A 26,974-nucleotide genomic window follows, 5' to 3' on the forward strand; every position below is an offset into this window, starting at 1 on the left:
CCGAGCTTTTAAAGAAACTCTGTCAAAATTAGTTGTTTGTTAGTGTTTTAAAATGCCGGGTAAATTTTGAAAAATTGACAGAACAGACACGAAGACTGGCCAAAGAAACTGAAGATTTTCCAGAGTTGTCAGAGAAATTGTGAAAACAATATCTGATGCGATGACGGTCCCATAAAGTTGTCAGGAAATGTCCATGAACTTGTCAGGGAAATTTTGAAACCATTGTCATAAGTGATAGGTGACGTGTAAGTCAGGCTTGTTGAAGTTGGTTAACAGAAAAAGTCCGAGAACATACGCATTAGCCAGATATTAACTAGACATTAGCTAGATACTAGATAGACATTAGCTAGACATAAGACAGACATTAGCTAGACATTAGCTATACATTAGCTAGACGTTAGACAGACATTAGACCGACATTATCAGTTATTCAGATACCGATGAGCTCTCTACCATTACTGGAAATTATTGGATACTATCGTGAGCCGAGCCTATGGTCCATGGTAGAATTAGATGTATGGGTAGACTGTGGTGGTCTTGAGACCTTGGTCTATTGGTAGAGTAATTGTTGTGGTAGCGGCCAAAATGGTAGTGATCGTGTGGTAGCCAACGTTCCAATGGGAAAAAGCAAAATTGCCACGTATATTTTGCGTGCTCGGTGTTCTCCAAGTGTTATGTAATGATATTTCTATTTTATAAAATGATTGCACGGCAGGTTCGCAACTACGGCGCGGTTGCGCAGCATAGAGGGAACATGAACGGCAGAATGGTATAGTATCCGCCATAATGGCATTTTTCGGAGAATGGTAAAGTGGACTTTGTATTGATACAACATTGTAGATTTTATACCACCAAACACTGGATGTTACAAAATGCATCTACATAGATGAAACAGCATCACGTCCTGTCTGTATTGGCTAAAACAGTATCACAGCCTGCACGACATGAAACAGCTGTGTCTTCCTGATTTCACCAATCCCACAGACAAACGGCCAACGACACCCTGAGGGTATTTGCTCATAGCAGTGACACCATGATTTCCTGAATGGGAAATGAAGGCCGAACAAAAGACAAGCGAATACCAATCAGTGAGCGATTGAAATATTTAAAGAGGTTTGTCAAATCAATAGATCAGAGAGAGCGGGGCGGTTGCAGAAATCGGGAAGAAACGTTTGTAATGTAAAACAGGGAGGGATCAGAAGGGTGGGGGGAAGGGGGTGGGGTGGGGGTCTGGATCAGATCATAAGGGTGGGGGAGGGGGGGCTGGATCAGATCAAATGGAGGGAGGGAACGGGATCAGCTAAAAGGGATAATGGGTTGGGGGATGGTTATGGGCTTAAAATGGGGGTTGTATTGGTAGGCTTAGAAAAGTGTGTGTGATGTTGGGCTTTTGAAGGCGGGGGTTGTGTTTGTTTTGAGGGGAGGGGTAGTTTAATGAGGAGGTGATTTGGGGGTTCGGTGGGTTGGTTTATAGGGGAAAAATGGGGGGGGGGGGGGGGCGAGGCTTACGTGGAAGCGATATTAGGGAGAGTGTAGATTTTTGGAGAATTATTTTAAGAGATAAGGAATTCCCAATAAAAATGTGGAGAATGTAGAGATATGATAACAACCTGTCACCCAGTTGTCAATATCTACAATCACGTGACATCCCATGTCATCGTGACATTTTTGTCCGGCCACACAGACAGGAAAATACACGAGGGCTTTAAAGTGGGGAGAAACACGAGTTTGATGGGAGGGAAATTCGGGGTTAAAAGTGTGAAATAACAATTTCTCAGGTGTGGAGGGAAGAATAAAGAGCAAAATTTGGAGAAAAACCAGACCCCAATATTGAATAGCAGCCACCCCTCACCCTGCTTTATTGCATGTGATAAACGAAAAGGATGAGGTAAATATAGATAGCGGCTTGCCAAAACTAGCAGCAGCGGTGTTGCAGAGGCCACAGAAGACAGTAAACAAGCAATAATTGAATTTGACAAAAGACCGAAATCAAAGCGAGACTGTGAGAGGAACGCAGCGGTTCGATAATAAAATAATTTCATAGTGTGAGTGTGTGGGTTTGTAATGTGTGGGTGGGATGTGGGAGTGTGGTAAGGTTGGGGGATGTTGGCGTGGGAGATGGGGGTGAATACCGCATGAAAGTATGAACTTTTATAGCGAGGGCTTAAAATAGCCGTGAGAGATGGTCCCGAGATTATATCTTGCCAAGACAACACTGTTTACCATTAATTTTATCATGGTAATAGGATAGAAAAAATGGTAGTGGTCGATTGGCAACAGTTACTATCTCTGCTGAATATGTACGCAAATAATTATACATAGATACCTATCGGCACATACACTCACACTCCAAACACGTATATGCAATCACACACACACACAAAAACATATATATATATATATATATATATATATATATATATATATATATATATATATATATATATATCGTGTCAATGTGTATAAGTACAAGTAAGTATATGTCATGTTTATGTGTGTATCTATACATAAATGTATAAGACGTGTATTCGAATATGAATAAGTATGACATGTAAAATAAGTATATGTATGTATTCAAGGATATAATGTATCTGTATAATTGTATATAAGGATGGATGGATACACTAACACACGTATAATATGTATGTATGTATATAGTTTATCATGGAGTAGACTTTGAGCCCATGCCTCGAATATAGGATGCTATATTTTGATCTTTGTCAAAACTGGATCAAGTAACAGTAATTCGATCAAGTAACGATAACTCAGAGCGCTCCATAGAGACATTGGGACAAATGCTTGAATCAGCATTAATTACGCAACAGATATTTTGAGCCAAGACATCACGGGGTTTTAAAAAAGTCGGATAATTTTTAGCTTTCGCTGAATAAAACACGAGAAGACATGAAACAAAAAAAAAAATATTGTTTACGTTTGAGGCTAAAAATACTCACAAACAAGATTTGGTTTTTATCGTCAAACTCCATCCCATTGGACGTTTGTCTACGTCTGCTAGGGTTTAATGCTGGATCTTAGGTGATCGTAACAGAGTATAAGTCAGCTGCATAATGTCATCTGATTGTTGGTCACGTGTTTGATGTCATTTGACTGTTAGTCGTCTGTCTGATGTCATGTGGTTGTTGGTCAGTTTTCTGATGTCATTTGACTGTTGGTCGTCTGACTGATGTCATTTGGCTGTTGGTCGTATGCCTGATGTCATTTGACTGTTGGTCATGTGCGTGATGCCATTTGACTTTTTTCGTCTGCCTGTTGGTTACTTGTCTGATGTCATATGATTGTAGGTCAGCGGTGTGATAGCACATGAAAATGGCTAAACCGTGGTTAACCACGTAAAAATGGCTAAACAGTGGCTATAACAGTGGCTATCCCTTCATCACGTGACTAGTAACCAGTCGTTAGCCGGCGGTATATCTGATCAAACTTAACAATGGTAATTGTAATTAGACTTAATTGGCGCATTGACTCATGCATGCTTTCACCAACCTACTGGCAGGTAATTATTAAATTAGGGGAGACGGGGCGATGAAGGGGAGATGTGTGAAGAGGGACATTGGGGAAATAGTTGCCTGAAGGTTAGGTAGGAGGTGTGGGTGTGGGGTGGGGGGGGGGGGGTGGGATCGAACAGGAAATGAAATGAGTAATGGGAGGGGGGGGGGGTAGCAGTGTGAGTGAGGGGAGTGATCTCATAGGGAAGTAATCCATGAAGCTATTGACCTGTCCAAAATGTAGGTACTGGTCATCGAAAACTGGACGTGAGGCTACCACATATCTATGGACGTGATGATGGGGTTATGTTCGGGGTAGGGTACAGTGTGGCAGCTTGATCAGTTGGTCACGTGATTAAACGGAGGATTAGAAGTAAGTAGAGGCAGAGGGAGGGAATGGCTGTGTCATGGGACTAGTTTTCTTGGGATATGCTGGTTTGTGATACTTACATCATTTTGTGAACCTAGGCTGTTCAACACGTCATTTATTGGCATCTGGTGACCCAATACATGTGTCCATTTGTTGATATCTGGTCAGTGGGTCAGTAAGTGACACCCATTTGTTGACATCTGGTCAGTAAGTGACCCAATACATGTGTCCATTTGTTGATATCTGGTCAGTGAGTGACCCAATACATGTGTCCATTTGTTGACATCTGGTCAGTAAGTGACCCAATACATGTGTCCATTTGTTGTCATCTGGTCAGTGAGTGACCCAATACATGTGTCCATTTGTTGACATCTGGTCAGTGAGTGACCCAATACATGTGTCCATTTGTTGACATCTGGTCAGTGAGTGACCCAATATATGTGTCCATTTGTTGACATCTGGTCAGTGAGTGACCCAATACATGTGTCCATTTGTTGGCATCTGGTCAGTGGGTCAGTAAGTGACCCAATACATGTGTCCATTTGTTGACATCTGGTCAGTGGGTCAGTAAGTGACCCAATACATGTGTCCATTTATTGTCATCTGGTCAGTAAGTGACCCAATACATGTGTCCATTTGTTGACATCTGGCCAGTAAGTGACCCAATACATGTGTCCATTTGTTGACATCTGGCCAGTAAGTGACCCAATACAAGTGTCCATTTGTTGACATCTGGTCAGTAAGTGACCCAATACATGTGTCCATTTGTTGACATCTGGTCAGCAAGTGACCCAATACATGTGTCCATTTGTTGACATCTGGTCAGTAAGTGACCTACTATACCAGTCGGCCTTACTGTAGGAACCATGTGCTCACTTGTTGTTAAATCAAATTTGTCACGTCTAGGGAGGGGGTGGTGAGGCGACTATGTCCACACCAAACAAGATTAGGACTCAAAGACTCTTTGAACTACCGGAGATTCCCGTTTGGTTTGGAAATGTTTGGAAGTGGATCAGGACGACTCTAAGGGGAGTAAGTCGTCAAGCTATTGACGAGAGGGCTGTCAGGGCTGTTGGCTGATTAATGAGGAGACAGAGAGGGAGTTTATGAGCCTTGATGAGGGTGGGGAGAATGTGATAAGTGAGCAAAGGCTTAACGTAAAAGAGGAATAAAGTAAAGGGGGGGGGGGGGTTGGGAGATATAAAGAGCAGCACTGCCCCAATTTAGCCACATCAAACTAAACCCTAATTACCTATTTTCCCTAATCAAATTTTCTGTTCTAATTATTTGCTGCGGAACACAGCAGGCACTGGCGTATGCTTTGACTAGCGAACATACTCGGACATTTTACATTAGCACCTAACTCACTCGATCTGATAAAACCGGACAATTTTTGACCGGATCACCCGAGTAACCCAGTAGGCCATCCGTCAATTTTTGACCGGATCACCCGAGTAACCCAGTAGCCCATCTGTCCCCAGGGGAGGTGACTCAAGCTGTTTACTCGCACAAAAACTGCAGCCTTGGGTGAAGACATTAGGGTAGCGAGTGCAGTTGATCGTATGCTAACCGAGGGTAGCGTAGACAAGTAGATGGAAATGGGGAGGTAATTGAGTTTTATCGCGATGCTCGCCCTTGGTATTCGATTTTTTTCTTGATTAAAACTTGGTGGTGTATGTGTTAATAAAGTAATAGAAATGCATTAGTCAGCACAATTTTCATAAGTGTGGGCAGGGGGGGGGGGGGGGGTTGGTCAAGGTAATCAGTGGGACATAGCCTGGTCAGTAAACTTTAGCCAACAAACTTGGGAAGCAAAACTTGGCCAATCAGACAGGGCCATCAAAACTTGGCCAACGTTGTCTAGGTTACCCTGACTCTATCCTCCATTACCTCCAACATTATTCATCGAAAACATCAACAACAACGACCACGTGAATCTAATTAAAGATCTTTTAATTTCATGCAGCCCGAGGTTTTGATATAATAATTATGTTTCATTAGCATTCCAGATTCCGCGCTATGGGCTGAGTTTTAAATACGTAATAAGCTATTCGATGCTTCCAGTTGCCTTGTTTTTTTATTGTGTGCGTCATTTGCCATTTTTACGGTAATTTTAAATTAAATCAAATATTTTATCGTCAGCTTGTAAATGAAAATCATACCCTTTAAAAAAACAAAGAATAAACATTAGAAATCTGTAGAAGAAATGCCAGCTATTTACAAATTGTTTATTTGATACTGTTAGTGAAGGGGGCGTGGGTTTAAAATTATAATCATTAAAGACACTTTATCCTACAACTGAAGTATCGGTGTGTTATTCGATTAGGAATGATCAGTAGATCTACATGTACATTTAAGTGTTGTAATTATTGTGGGCTTTTTGTGATCAGACACACTGTATAGACACATTAATCCAACGGACACATTTAATGACACGTTATATAGACACAGGGCATACGATTTGACCATTTTAAAAATAAGAATAGGAAATTGTTTTGATACTTCAATAAATTAAGTGCACAGCCATATTTCCCCAAAATATTAAAAGTATTTCTATTTTTTTTTAAAGATGGAACTTCAAACTTTAGAGAAATGTTATTGTTAAAGCTTTAAACAAATAAAATAAAGTTAGGCCTGATTGTAATTCTGTCATACAAAGAAGTGACATTACATTTCTTACTACATCGAGACAACACTGTTGGTGACTTACTTTTGTATTTCCGGTACGAGTTGTGGCGTCCATGCCTTGCTTCGTGCTGTTGACCACTGGTCAAGGCCACCGATAAGGTCATAATGTAAGCCAATGACGTCACGAGGGCTAAAAAGCACAGCGGCGTATGACCGGGGCTCGTGTACTCCATATCGACTGGGCCTCACCTGCAGAAAGCTGACCACCACATCTGTCGTGGTAGCTTCATCACGTGACCGAAACACAAGACCATCACCATGCTGTTACAGCGAATGTATCCCAGAATTCACATTACCCCCACCACACTAGTCACGTGTCCGCCTTGTCAAAACCTTTAAACAGAAAAAAAACACACTAAAACCTAACGCAACAGCACCACTGATCCCCCCTACACTTTAATATAAAAAAAAACTAGTTCAATAAAAAAAACATTCAAAGATATGCGATTTTGGCCACGCTCTCCTCGCTTCATTAAAGTTGTGAACATCGGCACACTAAAGAGGCATTTAGCGCCTTTTCGAGACGGCCTTGTTCATTACATAGGCCCGACGTCTTTCAAACGATCCGTTCCCCCGATAGATAAAGATCTCTTAAAGTCTATTGAGCTATGAAAAATTATTTGACAACTTTACGGCTAGGTTAACATTTTCAACAATCAACATTCGCTCTCTAGCACACATTATTTTCTAGGCTTTTAAACGTTATACAATAAATTGCACGAGATATATTTAAATGCCATTGCAACACTTTTATATGACCGGTATTGGTTCTATATTTAGACGTTAGTTGGATATGTGACTTATAAATAGCTAATGGTACACGCGATTCCTGATAGATTGGATGTACGACACGATACGGCACAAGCTAATCCACCAATTAGATCCACAAATTAGATCCACATGAATATTAAACACTGGATTTAAACAAAGAAGAGCAGAAGGCGAACTCGTTGAAGGTATATCGGCATGATGCCACAAATCAGATGCCACAAATCAGATGCCACACATCAGATGTCAGAATTGAGATATCAGATGACATGTAGTCTGGGAGCCAGACATCAGCTCTGTATAGACGATCTCCAGTAATCGATTACTCACATAATTTTTTTGTATCAGTAGTGGGGAAAAACTATTAGGTGGAGTATGATGGATTCGATCCTATTCTAGACACTTCAACTTGTACAGCAGGATCCGATTTCGCTATCCGAGCATTAGCCGGTGTTTGAGCGATGTGTTTTTGGTGTCGCTGTGTCTGGAATCTGAGGAGATGAAACACAGGGTTAGAGCACCAGGATGCTGGACAAAGGTCAGTCAGATCGGGTTGGGGATGGCTGGTAATGGGAGGGGCATGTTAGGGGCTGGACAGTCAAGGACATACGTCTTAAGCTTGTGTGGATAACTTATGTCGTGTCTAAAGAATGAGTGGATGGCAAATGTCGCAAGTGTAGGGTCTCTGTCTAGACGTTATGTAAGGTTTGTATGGTGCTATGTGAAATATGTTTATGGGTTCAGGTGCTGTGTGAAATATGTTTATGGGTTCTGGGACTTGTTGTTTGGATGGGTTGTCGTGTAGTAGGAAGATTTGTAATGTGTGTTTTAGAGATGATGTGATGTGTTTTATGGGTTATATGATGTGTTTTAGGGGTTATGTGGTGTGTTTTAGGGGTTGTGATGTGTTTCAGGGGATAAGCTACGTGTTTTAGGGGTTATGTGATGTATGCATTATTTCTTTTCTGTAAAAATAATACACGTAGATTATTCACGAATTAAGGCCGTTGTTTGATAGCATATACATTGTAGCATCCCCAAACTTCGAGCCATAGATTACTGACCCACTGGACGTGACCGAATAGAATTGTTACATATTTAAACAAACGTGTGGGCCGATAAATGCATCGGCCGTTCTGTCACGTGATTAGAACGGTATTTAAACGCATCACTAATTAGCTGCTAACTAAATCACAGGAAACATGACATGGAGGCCCCAGGGCCATGTCAAGGGAACATGGGCGTTTCCCACAGATTCGCTGACACGGTAAGGCTAGGGAATCTGCTGCGGGGGTGGGAGTGAGGGCTGGGTGTGAGGGAGTGGGGTGAGGGCTGGGGGCGAGGGAGTGGGGTGAGGGAGTGGAGTGGGAGCTGGGGGCTAGAGAGTGGGGTGCATCTCAGCCGCGAGAAGGTGCCCCCAATTAGCCAATTGGTTTTGTCCAGAGACGTTCTTAAACGAGACGATAAAATATCGATGTCTTTTTATTGATTGCCGGGAGGTGGGGGAGAGTGGGAGAACTTATACGGTGGCGTTTTATGGTGTTACAAGTAGAATGGTGGTAAGTGTAGAATGGTGGTAAGTGTAGAATGGTGGTAAGTGTAGAATGGTGGTAAGTGTAGAATGGTGGTTAGTGTAGAATGGTGGTAAGTGTAGAATGGTGGATACTTTATGGTAGTAAGTGTAGAATGGTGGTAAGTATAGAATGGTGGATACTTTATGGTGGTAAGTATAGAATGGTGGATACTTTATGGTGGTAAGTATAGAATGGTGGTAAGTGTAGAATGGTGGATACTTTATGGTGGTAAGTATAGAATGGTGGTAAGTGTAGAATGGTGGTAAGTGTAGAATGGTGGTAAGTATAGAATGGTGGATACTTTATGGTGGTAAGTATAGAATGGTGGTAAGTGTAGAATGGTGGATACTTTATGGTGGTAAGTGTAGAATGGTGGTAAGTGTAGAATGGTGGTAAGTATAGAATGGTGGATACTTTATGGTGGTAAGTATAGAATGGTGGTAAGTGTAGAATGGTGGATACTTTATGGTGGTAAGTGTAGAATGGTGGTAAGTGTAGAATGGTGGTAAGTATAGAATGGTGGATACTTTATGGTGGTAAGTATAGAATGGTGGTAAGTGTAGAATGGTGGTAAGTGTAGAATGGTGGTAAGTTTAGAATCGTGGATACTTTATGGTGGTGTGTTATGGTGGTAAGTTTAGAATCGTGGATACTTTATGGTGGTGTGTTATGGTGGTAAGTTTAGAATCGTGGATACTTTATGGTGGTGTGTTATGGTGGTAAGTGTAGAATGGTGGATACTTTATGGTGGTGTGTTATGGTGGTAAGTATAGAATGGTGGATACTTTATGGTGGTGTGTTATGGTGGTAAGTATAGAATGGTGGATACTTTATGACGGTAAGTGTGTAGTGGTTGAAGTTGCAAATTTTATAAGGTAGTAAGTGTAGAGTCGTATGTTTTATTGTGGTAAATGTGCAATGGTAATGTTATAAGGTGTGTAAAGTGTTAGTTATTAAAAAGTGGCACATGAGAGGTTGCAAATATTCTGCTTTTGTTTGAATAAATCTTAAAACAAAAATTAACTTAGATCGCTACCTGTACATGGTCAGCAAGCAATATTGGATAATGGTAAAAAAATGTTTTGTAGGAAATAGTTGCTAAAGCTGGTTTTGTCGTTGTTGGCTACTGCTAGTTGTTGACCAGCAATTAGATTTGACTTCCGACGGCTATTATAGGGCTGGTAAGTAGGTCACCAACCAGTTCTATGGCTCATGCAGGTTTTATTGAGCCGTAGAACTGGTTGGTGACCTACTTACCAGCCCTATACCTTCTGTGCATTAGTAATTTAGCTTTTTAAATTTAACTTTCCATAATTATAAACGCCTCTATCCACCCCTTCCTCCCATGTAATCTACTTTGTCAAGCTGTACTTTGGTGTTGAATTACAATCTGGAGATCTTACAAAATTAACATGAACCTTTAGATGGTAACTTTGATTAGAACAAAATCAATAACTACAATGGAATTTATAATGGAATATTGAAAAAAATCGCAGTCACCCGCTTAAAAATATACGAAGCTGTAGTCTCACTATTTAGTGTATGCCGTAACATATACATATCCCAAACACTCATCACCTATATATAAGACACTAATATTGTCAAGGAGATAAGCCTAGGCCTAAATTGTCGGCTTAAAAAAGTGTATGCGGCTCTTCGTGTATGACTAATTGGGTAGGGTTCGCAATGGTTAGGTTAACCTTCGAATGTGTATGACTAATTGGTAGGGTTCGCAATGGTTAGGTTAACCTTCGGATGTGTAAACGGTCCATCAATCCGACCCGCTGTGGCCCATTTACGTTGCCCCCACCGCAAACCTTCATCACGGTTCATTGACCCCAAACGTCGCGTGACACTGATGGATATCCGCCGCTGGACGTCGCGCGCCGACAAAGGCTGCGCATGCTAATCACGCGAGCCGGCAATAAATGACTCACGTTCTCGCACAGTCATCGTCACGCTTGACTGAATCTTCTGGAACCAGCGGTTGGTCGCTGGGACGTTAGTCGTTGGGACGTTGGTCGCTGGGATGCTAGTCGTTGGGACGTTGGTCGCTGGTCGCTGGGACGTTAGTCGTTGGGATGTTGGGACGCTTATCGCTGGGACGTTAGTCGTTGGGATGTTGGGACGCTTATCGCTGGGACGTTAGTCGTTGGGATGTTGGGACGCTTATCGCTGGGACGTTAGTCGCTGGGACGCTTGTCGTTGTGACGTTGGTCGTTGGGACGTTGGTCGTTGGGACGGTGGTCGCTGGGACGCTTGTCGTTGGGACGTTGGTCGCTCGGACGGTGGTCGTTGGGACGTTGGTCGTTGGTCGCAGGAATTTCGGTAACGAACTTTGTTTGCTGGTACTAGGATATGGACCGTAAAAATGTGTCTATTTGGTTTGCACACAGCCTGGGATATTAGAGCTAGTCACGTGACCCAACTCAATCAAATCTCGCACCTGACCGCGCTGGACGAGAGTCAAAAATGTATTCAGGAAACATTCCTGAGAGCGGGAAAACTTTCATCCGGTGACAGAGTCAACATAGAGCACTCACGAATAATGCACACGTGTAAAACACGTGTCTGATAAAACACAACGCACCGGAAGATATGCGCATTAGAAAATATGTGACACTACCAAACCAAATACAGCACTTAGAAACACACAAATGCGCTATAAGAAGACACAGCGCGCGTCACAAGTGTTTAAAAAATAGCGGTGGTTTTAAACTGCTAGAATTCGTGGTTTTAAACTGCTCAAATTCGTGGTTTTAAACTGCTCAACTGAGACTGATACCTACACAACCTGTGCCCCCCCCCCCCACCCACCCACCCGCCCAACCGACAATGGGAAATGTATGCCAAACGCAGGTTGAACTAGTTATTTTTAAAGCAGACAGTTAAAGCAGCTTTTGAGAGATGCGATTTTAAGAAGGTGGAAGAGTCTAATGCAATTTTTGTGTGTGATGTGTTGTGTGTGGTGTGTTGTGTGTGGTGTGTTGTGTGTGGTGTGTTGTGTGTGGTGTGTTGTGTGTGGTGTGTTGTGTGTGGTGTGTTGTGTGTGTGTGCACCTCGATGGGGAAGTGTGCACATGCTGACGTGTGTGTGTGTGTTCGTACATGGCAGTAAATGTGTGTACGCGTGTTTGTGTATGTGTTTGTAATCAGGTGCTCGCTATTAATTTGTAAACAAACATGAACAAAGCAGAGAGTGAGTCACATGGGCTAGTCACATGACACCAACACACCCCCCACCCCCACCCTCCTGTGCAAACAGATACTATCAAACCTTTCCTGCTAGCGGTTTCCGCGTTCATTAAAAAATTCTTTACTGCAGTGACTGATCTGCTAGGCGTGACTGTCCAATCCCGGGCTTTGTGCAACTAGGGTGCGGGGCGGTGAGGGTGTGGGGGAGTGTGTGGCGTTATTGTTTTGTACACGTGGATTAATCACCACAGTGCCGGAGCGTACAGCCAACAAAGGTGTCCAAGTTTCATCATAGTTTTACTAGTGCAGGCCCTAATGAAATATTTAAAAACGGTGCAGTAAAAACGGCGAAATAATTAATTGATACGTTTCTTTACACATTTTGCTCCAATGGCCTGCTATACAGAATGGTCGCTCCAATTTGTTGATTAATCACGACGATAACTCGACACCTGCAGTTACACAACATTAACCCCAACCACTGAACCCAAAACACGAACCCCAACCACTGAACCCAAAACACGAACCCCAACCACTGAACCCAAAACACGAACCCCAACCACTAAACCATCGAGACAAACCCCAACACTGAACCCAACAAAAACCCACCCACTAATCACAAACCCCAACCACTAGACACAACACATATCCCAACCACTGAACCCTCAAGACAAACCCCAACTACTGAACCCCCAACCCGAACCCCAACAACTGAACCCAAAACAAACCCACAACACGAACTCCAACCACTGAACCCACAACAAACCCCAACCACTGAACCCACAACCCGAACCCCAACAACTGAACCTAACACAAAACAACAACACAAACCCCAACCACTGAACCCACAACACACACCTTAAACAGTGAAAACAAACCCAACCACTGAACCCAACAAAAACCCAACTACTGAACCCACAACTGTCAACACAAACCCCAACCACTGAACCCAACAAAAACCCAACCACTGAACACACAACACAAACCCCAACCACTGAATTCAACAAAAGCCAAACCACTGAACCCACAACACAAACCCCAACCACTGAACCCAACAAAAACCCAACAACTGAACACACAACACAAACCCCAACCACTGAACCCAACAAAAACTCTACCGCTGAACACCACACCACAAACCCCAACCATCAAAAATTTAAAATTCTCAGACTGCTATTCTGCACCACAAATCATAGCCGGCAACATTAGCATTTAGCTCTCCACATTGGAATCCAAAATGAATTTAAAAATTGCGTGTCTCGCGAACACAATACATCACTTCCGGGTTTTTCACAATTTATTAGCCTCGTGTTGTATACCTCGATTACACAAAAATTACACAGGAAATCATGACATGCATTTATACCAGGTAAATTGTCTGCTATACACATCAGAAATAGAGTTAATTACCTGGAGTACGTGTTAGACGGATTTAGTGAAAGAATTTTAGAGCGAGAGGGAGATAGTGGAAATCTTGTGACACGTTGAACGTTTGGGTGTACCTGTATCGCTAAACTCGTTAGTGCTACTGGGATTTAAATAGTCAGGTGTGATATGGAAAAGTGCCGTGTTACAGGTATGCATGTTACAGGTATCCATAATACATGAAGGTGTGTTGTTACAGTTGCGCTGTCGTTATGTTGCTGTGTTTCACGGTTGTTGTGTTACACGTAGCTGTGCTGAGTTAGATGTGTACTGTGTTACTTGTATATGTGTGCTATGTTACAGGTGTGTTGCATACAGGTGAGCTACCGGAATGATGTGTTACATGTGAGTGTGTTGTGTTTTATGGGAGTTGTAACATACGTGCTGTGTTATACGTGTGTTACAGTTAGCTGTGTTTCAGATGTGATGTATTATACGTTAACTGTGTTACACTTTGATCCCTGATGTCAACAACCAGCCAAGAAATAAAAAGGGTCAATGTCCAGCATACCTTGGCACATTCTCAACGACCATGGTTCAAACCTCAGAGAAATATTGACAACAACATGATTACGAAACAGTATCAAAGAAGAAACATTTTGGAATATTTGGTTTAACCGGCAGTAAAATATAATCTCTCCCCACATCGATCAAAGTTTATGTATCTGAGGCCCGCTTGTTTAATCTTTGGTTTTAATCCGTAATTTATATCGAATCTGATGACTGGGTTCTAGCAGGTATGTTACACAGGTAGGATTGGGGGTCTAGCAGGTATGTTACACAGGTAGGTCTAGGGTTCTAGCAGGTAGGTTACACAGGTAGGAGTTGGGTTCTAGTAGGTATGTTACACAGGTAGGAGTAGGGTCAATGTCAGGTAAGTTACACAGGTAGGACTTGGGTTCTAGCAGGTAAGTTACACAGGTAGGACTTGGGTTCTAGCAGGTAAGTTACACAGGTAGGAGTTGGGTTCTAGCAGGTAGGTTACACAGGTAGGAGTTGGGTTCTAGCAGGTAGGTTACACAGGTAGGAGTTGGAATCTAGTAGGTATGTTGTACATGTTGGACTGGGGTTCTAGAAAAAATGTTACAAAGATATAATTGGGGTTCTAGCAGGTATGTTACACAGTCAGGACTTGGATTCTAGCAGGTATGTTACAGAGGTATGTCCTGCATAATATAAAGTCAGGTTAGACAACACATGACAACGTCGATACACTAGTTAGCGCCAATGGTTTAAATCAAGTGGTAGCTTATAATATATGTTAAACAGGGGTACAACAGGGCTAAATGACATGGTGGTGCGACATGACTAAATCACATAGTGGTGACACAAGGCTAATTTACCGGGACAAAAATCCTAACAATTGATGGTCTTGTTTAACTATGTTACGTCAGCATTCTATGCACCAAACTATCCGGGCAACATATTTCACCAGCCTATATGTACAGTTACACCTACAGACAACAGTATCGTATACAAGGTGCAGTCGCAGGTAATGCACCTGGTAAAGTCTGTGCACAGTTAATAAATCGATTATAGAGCTGTTCACCTGATAGTGACAAGTAACCTGCTTGTGTGGACAACACAGTACTAATCACAAGCTACATACAAGATCCTAGCCACAAGCAAGATAGAGAATCATAGCCACAATCATCCATCACAATTCTAGCCACACACAACTCACACGATCCTAGCCACACAGAACCCACACGATCCTAGCCACACAGAACCCACACGATCCTAGCCACACAGAACCCACACGATCCTAGCCACAAAGAACCTATACAATACTAGCCACACACATCCCATATAATCCTAGCCACACACAACCCACACAATTCAAGCACAAACGGCCAAAAAATCTCACACACAATTGACAAAATGCACAGACCAAATCAAAAGTTTTTAATTCTGTCAGAACAAATAAAGCCACATTTCCATCTACTTTCAAGTTTAAAAACGTTATGAAACATTAATGACAAACTAAATTAACTCTTCGCATACCGTTTGTTGTCTAAACTGGCTGACTTCTCTGTCCTGAATCAACGCACTTTATCAAAAGTAGATCTGTCTCGTTTTATCCAGGTAATCCGTTTCATTAGTTATCTAACGGCTGTTAGGTCAAGCAGGTCAATGCTAGTTTATTAAAGACAGGGAAGTTGTCTAGTATAAATATTTTATTTAGTAATATTTATCAAGCATAGGATGAGTTCAATGGGTACACTAGGCAACACGACTTACGGGGCGAATGCTTTAAATGGGAATATTTTTGGTAGGTCAAGAATCGATGTGTGGTGGAGATTGATTTATTGGAATACTCAGCCCTCTCAAAGAATGTTACGAGATTGTTGTGTGATAGATATAAATCATTTAACTTGTTACATTATTTCTGTAAAGACCGCCTCACTGATTTCAAATTTAAAGTAAAATAAGTTTCTCAGATTTTACTTTTTTTCAGGTTCTGTGAACGTTTTACATTTTTTTTAGACAAACACTCCGTAGTTTGACGGCAAAAACGTAGCACTCCTACTCTAAGACACTCCGCCATTGCCCCAGCTCCGAGAAAACCCGAAGTTTCCAATCCCGCTGTAAGATCTAGTTTGAAAATGTGATTAAATCCGGGCAGGAGCAGCCGATGTTTCGTTATGACTAAAATTGTTTCCTTATTCGATTCCCAAACTCCACTGATTGTCCCAGGCTGAAAAAACAAATGGAAATTTACGAGTTGGGTGTCCACAGCGGCCAGAGGAGAGGTGACGTAATAGGCAATCAACGCCAGAAAGGAAGCGTAGACTTTATTGTCCAGTGGTCACTTACTCCGTCAGCAGGACTAGACGACCCAAATTAGACCAGTCGGGCTGAGGACTAGGGGAGGGGGGGGTGGTATTGACTTCAGTGGAACACATCAGTTACTGTGGAAGGGGGGGTGTTGGGGTATTGAGGAGGTGGGGAGGTGATAAAATGCATTGTGAAACAAGATAGTGTGGTCAGCAGAGGGAGGTAATTCAGTGTGGTCAGTAATAGGATGTTAGAGTGAGGTTTATAATAGGAGAGTGGTCACTAATGGAGTGCTGTACCCATGTGGTCAGTAATGTTGTGCTGTACCAATGTGGTCAGTAATTGAGTGCTGTACTAATGTGGTCAGTAATGGCGTGCTGTACCAATGTGGTCACTAATGGAGTGCTGTACCAATGTGGTCAGTAATGGAGTGCTGTACCAATGTGGTCAGTAATGGAGTGCTGTACCAATGTGGTCAGTAATGGAGTGCTGTACCAATGTGGTCAGTAATGGAGTGCTGTACCAATGTGGTCAGTAATGGAGTGCTGTACCAATGTGGTCAGTAATGGAGTGCTGTACCAATGTGGTCAGTAATGGAGTGCTGTACCAATGTGGTCAGTAATGGAGTGCTGTACCAATGTGGTCAGTAATGGAGTGCTGTACCAATGTGGTCTGTAATGGAGTGCTGTACATGTGTGGTCAGTTCATAGACAGAATTTTGCGTGATTAGAACGGTATAGTAGTGGTCACTTATAAGAGAAGATTACTGTGGTCAATGGAGTAATGCTATCACAATGTGACCAGCCACGGGAGGGTCAAGTCTGGCCATACATATAGTGATATCTTCGTTCTTAGCCAGACGCCATTTTTTACGCCATAAAATCAGTATAAAAAAGACAATCAATTACGGTCTAGAAATAGTGACAGTGGGCGTGGATATTGATGGGTAACGATTTAATGAGACCAATAATGACATAATTTAATGTCGATGCGTATTTATTGACGAGGTCTATTCTGTAATAGTAGCCTTTGTTAGTTATTCTAGAACAGTGGTTCTTAAGCTGGGTTCGATAAAACCCCAGGGGTTCGATCAGTCAGTCTCAGGGGTTCGGTGGGGGCCAAGACACACCCGAGTCATAGTATTCACAACCGGAGTTTGTTAGTGCGGACTGTAGAACAATCGAGAAGGGTTCGGTAAAATCGCATTTGAAACTGGTGAGATTCGGTACCCCAAGAAAGGTTAAGAACCACTGTTCTAGAACAATCTTCCAGGAACGTTAATTCAGAAAGGGAGATAACAATAAAGATTGTATTACAAGGATGCGTTACATATTGCATCAGGTACAGTGGGAAAGACCAGAGCAAGTAATTAAACAAACGCAACCCGTTAGACCCGTGAATGTCAAATAAAACCGACATATTCCTCACGTTACTGATTCGCTGAGGGCAGGTAACTCTACATGGCCGTTACATATTTCTAAATGTAAACTTCCCTAACCCGGTCAGGGTGGTCTCTACGGCAGGTGATGTGTGCAGGGGGGGGGGGTCTGCAATCACTCGACCATCTGTTATCTCTACAAACGTGTTAAAGTTACATAAGAGTGGGCAGTATTCGATCCAAGCACCTCCGTGTTAGTGTACCGCATGACCACTTTAGTTGTAACGTGAGACAAATTCTTGCTACAGACGTGAAGTCATTGTGTGTTTGCGATCCACAGCATCATCAGACTACTACCACATCATCATCAGGACTACAACCACATCATCATCAGGACTACAACCACATCATCATCAGGACTACAACCACAACATCAGACAACAACCACAACATCATCAGAACTGCCAGGAATGTACTCTGTATAGCCAGGCAAGAGTCAGACACTGGCCCCAGCCCACCCCACTCAGGGAAAAATTATATGGGGCACCTGACAAACTGGAGACCACAGTCCGGTTTGTCCACGAAGTTGGACTTGTTGTCTGAATCCTCCACCATATTCAAAATTAAGAACGAAGAAGAAGAAGATCAGAACTGCAAGCACAACGTCATCATAACTGCAACCACAACCACATCATAACTACAACCACAACATCATCAAAACTACAACCACAACATCATCAAAACTACAACCACAACATCATCAGGACTACAACCACAACATCATCAGAACTACAACCACAACATCATCAGAACTACAACCACAACATCATCAGGACAACAACCACAACATCATCAAAACTACAACCACAACATCATCAGGACTACAACCACAACATCATCAAAACTACAACCACAACATCAGAGCATCGAACACAACGAACAAATCCAACCTACGCCGTACAGCATTCAGTGTAGCCACACACAAAATGTGGGTGTTAAAAACTATTTACTGTCCCCTATATGTAACACATAAAACCTGGGTCTAAAACTTGAGACCGACCCCTCAGCTAAAGATCCCGGGAATCTAAAACTTGAGACCGACCCCTCAGCTAAAGACCCCGGGGATCTAAAACTTGAGACCGACCCCTCAGCTAAAGATCCCGGGGATCTAAAACTTGAGACCGACCCCTCAGCTAAAGATCCCGGGGATCACAGGCTTAGAAGTTTATCCATGCCCGCCCCTCTAGAAACTCTCACCAGCGGATCATGTTTTAATGTTTACCTGCAGATAATCTCAGGTATAATCCCCTATAGATCAAAACGAGATTAAGTTTCACGTGATTATATCTTGTTTGGTCACGTGGGATCCCCATGACGTGACAGGATTTTACCCTACCCCTTCCCTACATACAAGGTTATATATTCCACTCACATAGAAAATGGCGAGAAAAAAAATCTTATTATCCTAGTCCCTCCTCCAACCTAATCAATCGGAGTGCACGGAAGTTAAATTGTATTTTTCGTGTGAAGAGTTCTGCTAGACGAATAGAAGTCCTTTGGCCCAATAGGTTTAAGGGTGTCTTATAGATCTTGGACCGTTCTATAGATTCTAATGCTGCTGAGACAAACCCATTGATCTGAAGACGAACAACCCTAAAATGATGTCACGATGTAGTCTGTTTAAGATTATTTTCCTGATGTACTGATCGCCCGAACCATATCATTATACATGACTACTGTTATAATAGCCCCACCCCGTCTACAACACTGACCTAGCCCTACCCAAAAACTGACCTAGCCCCACCCAAACACTAGCCCAGCCCCACCCCCACCTATACACTAACCTACCCCCCCTAACACCGATCTAGACTCATCCAAACAATACCCACGCCCATATCTTTATATTATGCAAAATCCCTGCTAAATATAAGGTTCAAATCTACTATTCAATATGAAAAAGTGCGACTTCGAGCTTTCTGTCCAATCTCATTGTTACAAAATCAGAACACACTTTCTCCTTTTTAGCGTAACATCATTTTTAACTGCCAAACCACACCGTCTGACCACACACCACATCATCTGACCACACCACATCAGCTAGCCATCTCACATAGTCACAATACAGTTTCAAAAGCAGACATGTTTAACTACAGCAAACGTTATTTTGTTGCAAATGTAAAAATCGATGCCATTAAGACAAAGCAACGTAAAATTATTTTGATAATAATACTTCATTCTTCGTTGCTGACATTTTCTTAATTGTTTTTGAAAACCTAGAGCTCATTGTTGCAGAAAGTTAAGCTCATTGTTGGAAGCTCCAATTGTGTTGTTCAGCTAAATCTTGAACAAATTACATGTCATACAAGTGGCAATCCTATTGTCGTTTAGATGGCGAGTTTAATCATGACACACTGGTCAAAAGTTACACACACTGGTCAAACGTTAGACACACTGGTCAAACTTTAGACACACTGGTCACACTTTAGACACACTGGTCAAACTTTAGACACACTGGTCAAACTTTAGACACATTGGTCAAACTTTAGACACATTGGTTACACTTTGAACACATTGGTCAAACTTTAGACACACTGGTCAAACTTTAGACACACAGGTAAAACTTTAGACACACTGGTCAAACTTTAGACACACCGGTTTATCATTAGCCAGAACACTGGACCAACTTTAACCAAGACATACTGGTCCAATATTAGATAAGACAAATTGGGCTTACTTTAGCCAAGACACATTGGTCTTACTTTGGCCAAGACACATTGGTCTTACTTTGGCCAAGACACATTGGTCTTATTTTGGCCAAGACACAATGGTCTTATTTTGGCCAAGACACAATGGTCTTACTTTAGCCAAAACACAATGATCCAAGTTAAACCAAGCAACATCAGTTCAACTTAAGCGGCACATAACTCAAGCAAACTGAATTGTCTAGTCTACCAGCCACCAGTCTGTCAAGGATTTGCTGCTGCTGTCCACTTCAAGACGTCCCCTGAGACCCCCGGACTAATGACCCACACTAATCCATGTCTGCGACACACAGACCACGGGTAAAACAGCACCCAATTAGTTCTATAAATAGAACAGTAGGTGTGAAGCCGGGGTTGAGTAACCGCAGGAGACAGCAGACGTTTCTAGGAATGTCATGTTAGTTTACCTAACACTCTCGCCTAATGGTGGGGTAACGTGAGACGCTGAGGTAGAGCTGAGGTAGACGCTGAGGTAGATACAACCGTTTTGTCTGCACACGATATCAACTTACCTCCGCTCGAATGGGTTCTTTTAGTCAACAATTCGCACTTCTCTTACAGGAAACATTAAACACCCACAGCCAGAATCATGTTCGTATCTCAGGATTTTTCTGGTGTTGTAGCTTGTTCTTAACCCACGGAATATGTTCATAGCCTAGGGTCGTACATGTAACAGAATTTTTTTTTTTTATAACGACAGCAAGTAGTCTTTATTTCAGCTGTAAAAGTCTTTCATTATAAGATAGCCAGGGTAGAAAAGGAAACGTGATGCTATTTTTAGTCACTCGACTCACGTGATACCCGCTTTAAACAACGGGTACCTGATTTGAGGTGAGAGAGAACACTAGTAACGTGACAGCCCCCCCCCCCCCCCACACCATGTAGTAAAGAGACCTACAACGTGGCGTTACCCACACACAAATTTGGTAACGTGATCCCCACACATCTGAGACAACGTTACCCACACACACAACTGAGACGCTACCCACACACAAATTTGGTAACGTGATCCCCACACAACTGAGACAACGTTACCCACACACACACACAACTGAGACAACGTTACCCACACACACACACAACTTAGACAACGTTACCCACACACACAACTGAGACGTTACCCACACACAACTGAGACAACGTTACCCACACACACAACTGAGACAACGTTACCCACACACACAACTGAGACAACGTTACCCACACACACAACTGTGACAACGTTACCCACACACAACTGACACAACGTGATTTACACACAACGTAACCCACACACTAAAACTATCTTTAAAAAAAATTATGAGAATTTTACTGCTGTTACCCCTACACCATTCTACACAGACTAGCGTGTTGAAATTTTGTTTTGTTCGCTTCGAGAAACAAATTATTCGCCAACAACTGCCGATAATTCCCCCCCCCCCCCATGTATTGTTTATTCATTAGAACGGCCAATGCCTGTATATGAAAGTATACCCAGTCCGAGTGCCCCCCCCCCCCCCCCGGGAGAACAACGGTATTATTGTGACGCTTTACGTGCGGTCGTTGTGGTCACGTGGTGTACACACATCGAAACATTGCTGAGTACATAAAGCAGAATGCTAAAAATAGATCGACAACGCTATTGTGTTTAGGGCTTATGTTGACACTACACCAAAACCAAATTTGTGCCGATTGGCAAAATATGAGGTAGGCATTGTTATACAGCATTGTATCAATCCTGGCAAAAATATGAGTTAGGCATTATTATACAATGGAATGTATCAATCGTTGCCGTAGGCGCCCTATAGTGTGTGTAGGCAAATCACAGTGACCGTTGTTTGAGTTGTAAACAGATGGTTAGGATAGCTTTAGGAGACGTCAAATTTAGTAGTAGAGATCCACGCTAACATCTGTCAGAAGTAAAGATCCACGCTAACATGTCAGTAGCAAAGATCCACGCTAACACCAAATTACATCATAGAACAAAGATCTCTAAAACTAGAATTCCCTCACAATTTTATTTTAACGATACATTTTTGACACATTAATACCACATCGGTTGAGTATTAAAGTTGCTCAAACTGTCCAGTCATTAGCCTAAAATGTCCACTCTGAGTCTCATCAACTTAAACACAATAAATATTCCAGTATAAAACCTCTCAAGATTTTGACAACATCACCCAATACCTGTAGCACAGCTACACAGTAAATTATTTTTTTTGTTTTGTTTTTTGTTTTTGTTTTGTTTTTTTGTGGAAGAGAGAGAAGAACCACTGATACGTTTAAGATTTAATGAGACAATCGGTAGTTGATAACAGTAACAAAAACCAATCATCATTTTAAAAATTAGGGTCAATTTAAGGTTTAGATTTAATAACGAATATGCTTTAGTAATGGCAAAATAATGAGCAGAGAAATGTCTTTAAAAATGTGCAGGCTAAGAGAAAATTGTGCAAACATCAGCGTCAGGCCGGGAGAAAATTGCAATTAAGTGGAGCATCTGCATGGGTCGCAACTTTATCATCACTCGATTATGTCCCCTCGCCCCAGCCTAAACCCCACCCCCTAAAACATTGAAAAGAACTCGAGAATTTTTCCTCTCCACGGGGAGAGAGCATCTTAGATTAGGTTAGAGTTTTTTTCTCCCCGGTCCGGTATTAAGGAAGTCCAGCCAGGAACTTGGGCAACACCTTGGAGATTAGTGACATAGACAGCTTCATTCACGGCCGCGATCTACACACACGGATCGCGCGGGTTGGGAGATGGGTGTCTGTGGGGGTATACTCGTACACTTGAATATGTAGGCTTTAAATACACACACACACACACATATATATATATATATATATATATATATATATATATATATGTATATATATATATATATATATATATATATATATATATATATGTATATATATATATATATATATATATATATATATATATATATATATATATATATATATATATATATATATGTGTGTGTGTATGTATGTATTAGTATGTACACATTTATATGTATGTATTTCTGTACTTATGTGCACGTATATCTCCCCAATCCCTATTTGCACATTCATATATTTTCTATAGGGACTTATCTATGTGTACACACATACCACCTTATACCCATCACCCCCCCCCCCCCCTCAGACCATCAGTAAGTAAAATGTCCACCACATATCCATCACCCCCCCCTACACCCAGTAAGTAAAATGTCCACCACACCCCCCCCCCCAGACCATCAGTAAGTAAAATGTCCACCCCATACCCCCCCCCCCCCCAGTAAGTAAAATGTCCAGCACACACCCTTCAACCCCCCCCCACCAAACACACACCCAGTAGGTAAAATGTCCACCCCCCCCAGACCATCAGTAAGTAAAATGTCCACCCCCCCCATCAGTAAGTAAAATGTCCACCCCCCCCCAGACCATCAGTAAGTAAAATGTCCACCCCCCCCATCAGTAAGTAAAATGTCCACCCCCCCCCCAGTAAGTAAAATGTCCACCCCCCCCCCCCCAGTAAGTAAAATGTCCACCCCCCCCCCCCAGTAAGTAAAATGTCCACCCCCCCCCCCAGTAAGTAAAATGTCCACCCCCCCCCCCAGTAAGTAAAATGTCCACCCCCCCCCCCCCCAGTAAGTAAAATGTCGAGCACACACCCATCTACTCTAGCATTGATCCCTCTCTAAATGGACCAGACGGACCGATACATTGGCTGTGGTTATAAATAGACTTGTGGGGAAGAAATGGATAGCTCAGCCTCATGAGGTCTAGTGGGTAGAGAGTAAAAGCTAATTACATCTTACACAAAATGGTTTCTAGGGCCGGCAACTGTGATCTAGTACATAACACGGATATCTTTCGTACATGTGACCAGGTTTCCATACAGTAGGTGTTAGCTGATAGACCAAGTGCTACCTTAGAGACCATCAACTGCTACCATTTAGACTGTTACCTTATACACCATCGACTGTTACCTTACAGACTACCAACTGTTACCGTACATACCATCGACTGTAAATCTACAGACCACTAACCGTTACCTTGCAGACTACCAACTGTTAGAAAAAGCTTGCAGCTTACCGAACCAGCAGCTTTGTTGATTAGATTTGCCAGATTTTAATTACACAATTACTGTTCAATCTTCTAGCCATCTCTACTTCTGTAACTACTAGGGCGAAGGAAAACAGAAATAGACTAATGGTCTTCAACTACATCAATAAATTAGGTCATACATGGACAACAACAATACATCTTTGTTGCTTTTATCAGCGATTGCTTTATTTTAACTATTGATACCGGCAACCAAAGACATAACTGCTTTTAATAAATAAATCTATAGCTAAGTTTGCAATGTTATGTGTGGTCTATCAATTCAATTGTAAATTAATGGCACCGACAATTTCTGAGAACTTATTTAAAGTATTTTTGACAAAGTAAAATATTTTAAACTGTTTGACAAAAGAAGCGAAAAGCATGATATTTCTGCACCATTCGTACTATCAGCGATAAACACGTGTATATATCGTATCGAGGACTGCAGAACATTGTGTAGGATGAATCAAGGAATGGAGATTGGCTTGATACACGGAGCAGAAGTAGAAATTGACTTGACGTTGTGTTCCTGATAATGAATGTTGTATACAGGATAATGGATGTTGTATAAATGATAATGAATGTTGATAGATGATGATGTGTTTTTTATAAACTATGTTGATGTGTGTTGTTTAGATTATGTGTATCGTAGAGATAAAATAGTTGTCGTTTATTGATTCTAGATCTGTATGTCATAAGTCTCTTTCTGATTCTAGATCTGTATGTTATGTGTCTACAGCTGATTCTAGATATGTATGCCATTTGTCTATAGCTGATTCTAGATATGTATGCCATTTGTCTATAGCTGATTCTAGATCTGAATGTCATATGTCACTTGTTGATTCTAGATCTGTAAGTCATATGTCGCTTGTTGATTCTAGATATGTATGTCATATGTCGCTTGTTGATTCTAGATCTGTATGTCATATGTCTATAGCTGATTCTAGATCTGTATGTCATGTGTCGCTTGTTGATTCTAGATATGTATGTCATATGTCTATAGACTCTATAGCCGATTATGGATCTGTATGTCCTGTGTCTATAGCTGATTCTAGATCTGCATGTCATATGTCTCTTGTCAACTGTTCTAGAGGTTACATGTACACATAACCCTAATCCTAAACTACTATATCTAGATGCGAAAAAGCATCTATAGAACGACTATACTAACCTGAACTATCTACGATGCACTAACCTCACTAATCTATCTAACTAATCTACCACCCGATTAAGCCTAATCCTTCAACCACACACTAAAACACCCCATAAACCCCATAGATCTAGATCTATATTGACTAGGCTCTAGATCTATATGTTGAAGAACGATTGCCGCACAAATTGTGATAACTTAGCGATAAGAAACAGCAATTAGCCGAGAACAAGTAAATGTAAACCCAAACCAATACCCTTCATTAAACTTTCACTAGCCTTAATCTCCTGGTATTAACCCCCCCCCCCCCCCCCCCCACAATATTGTGTGCCAACTACTTCTCTAACGAGAAAATTTTAACTTTCCGAACCTTTTAAAAATAATCCATTCGCCAGTTGGGAACATTTAAATGCCAGTTTAGGCGCAGGCCATTTAGAAATACACAGAAACCGTTTTATAAGGATTCTATTCAACTGGACGGCTGTAGCGAATCGATTACTCACCAGTATCCGAAAATCCCAGTATTAAGAAAGCACATTACTTAAATCCAAGGAGAAAAAATATAATCCACGTGTATCGTGAGAGAAAGTTTGCTCAAATGTTGCCGGATTACACCACGGTAGTACGGCGCAGTACAAAACTCACCGCGACCGTCTGCTCTATCCCGCCGGCCCCCGCGCGACGGCCCGCCATGCGTGAAGGCGGGTAGGCTGGCTGGGCGACCACGGAGGGGTGAAACCTACCTTGTCGCGAGTGGGACGATACTACCAGCTTTCGAAAAGTAAATTTAGATCGACTAGGTATGCGCCGGGTTTAAGCAAATAGGTTGGTAAAGTTTACTGGCTTATTTTTTTAAACCAAAAAGTGGGCGGATACTAATTTTACGACAGGAAAGTATTTTAATCTACCTTTGGGGGGAAAAAAACACGTTTTTTATGTTTAAAAAGTATCCCGTCTTTGAGAGAAAAGCAAATACTTTTAAATCTAAGGAATTAGTCTGTTTAAAATAAGACATTTTGTTTGTTTTAATTGCACCCTGCGCAGATTTTCAACTAAATACTAGAATTTGCTTACAAATCAAGACCCGGATAAAGGAATGTGTGTATTTTCTAGACAATAATTGTATACAATTTTCTAAAGGTGAAGCGATGACTGCAATCATCGAACAGGAAATGACTCAAAGATTGCAGGAGAAAATATGAGGGAAGACGGTGAAAGACGTCGGTAATTAAAATAAAAAAGGTTGGACGATGCTAGACGGAATATTTAGGTCGCTCACGAGTACGTTGTGATGTGCAAAAAATC

General features: G+C 41.8%; 1 protein-coding gene across 4 annotated transcripts in view; it reads right to left on the bottom strand.

Annotated features, from left to right (window-relative positions):
* The window catches only part of LOC131952800 (kin of IRRE-like protein 1), a 106,459-nt gene extending 80,154 nt beyond the window's left edge, over nucleotides 1-26,305 (bottom strand). For all 4 annotated transcript variants that reach the window (XM_059315653.1, XM_059315650.1, XM_059315652.1 and 1 more), the window contains exons 1-3: nucleotides 26,173-26,305; nucleotides 7,663-7,823; nucleotides 6,587-6,897 (exon numbers count right to left, since the gene is read on the bottom strand). In XM_059315653.1, the coding sequence (XP_059171636.1) occupies nucleotides 6,587-6,737 (151 nt within the window). In that variant the 5' untranslated portion in view covers nucleotides 6,738-6,897; nucleotides 7,663-7,823; nucleotides 26,173-26,305. The remainder of the gene's footprint in view (nucleotides 1-6,586; nucleotides 6,898-7,662; nucleotides 7,824-26,172) is intronic.
* Between the last annotated feature and the right edge of the window lie 669 nt (nucleotides 26,306-26,974).

This window comes from Physella acuta, unplaced genomic scaffold (assembly GCF_028476545.2).
Source record: "Physella acuta isolate Inbredline_101_S28 unplaced genomic scaffold, ASM2847654v3 ptg000890l, whole genome shotgun sequence".
Lineage (NCBI taxonomy): Eukaryota > Metazoa > Mollusca > Gastropoda > Physidae > Physella > Physella acuta.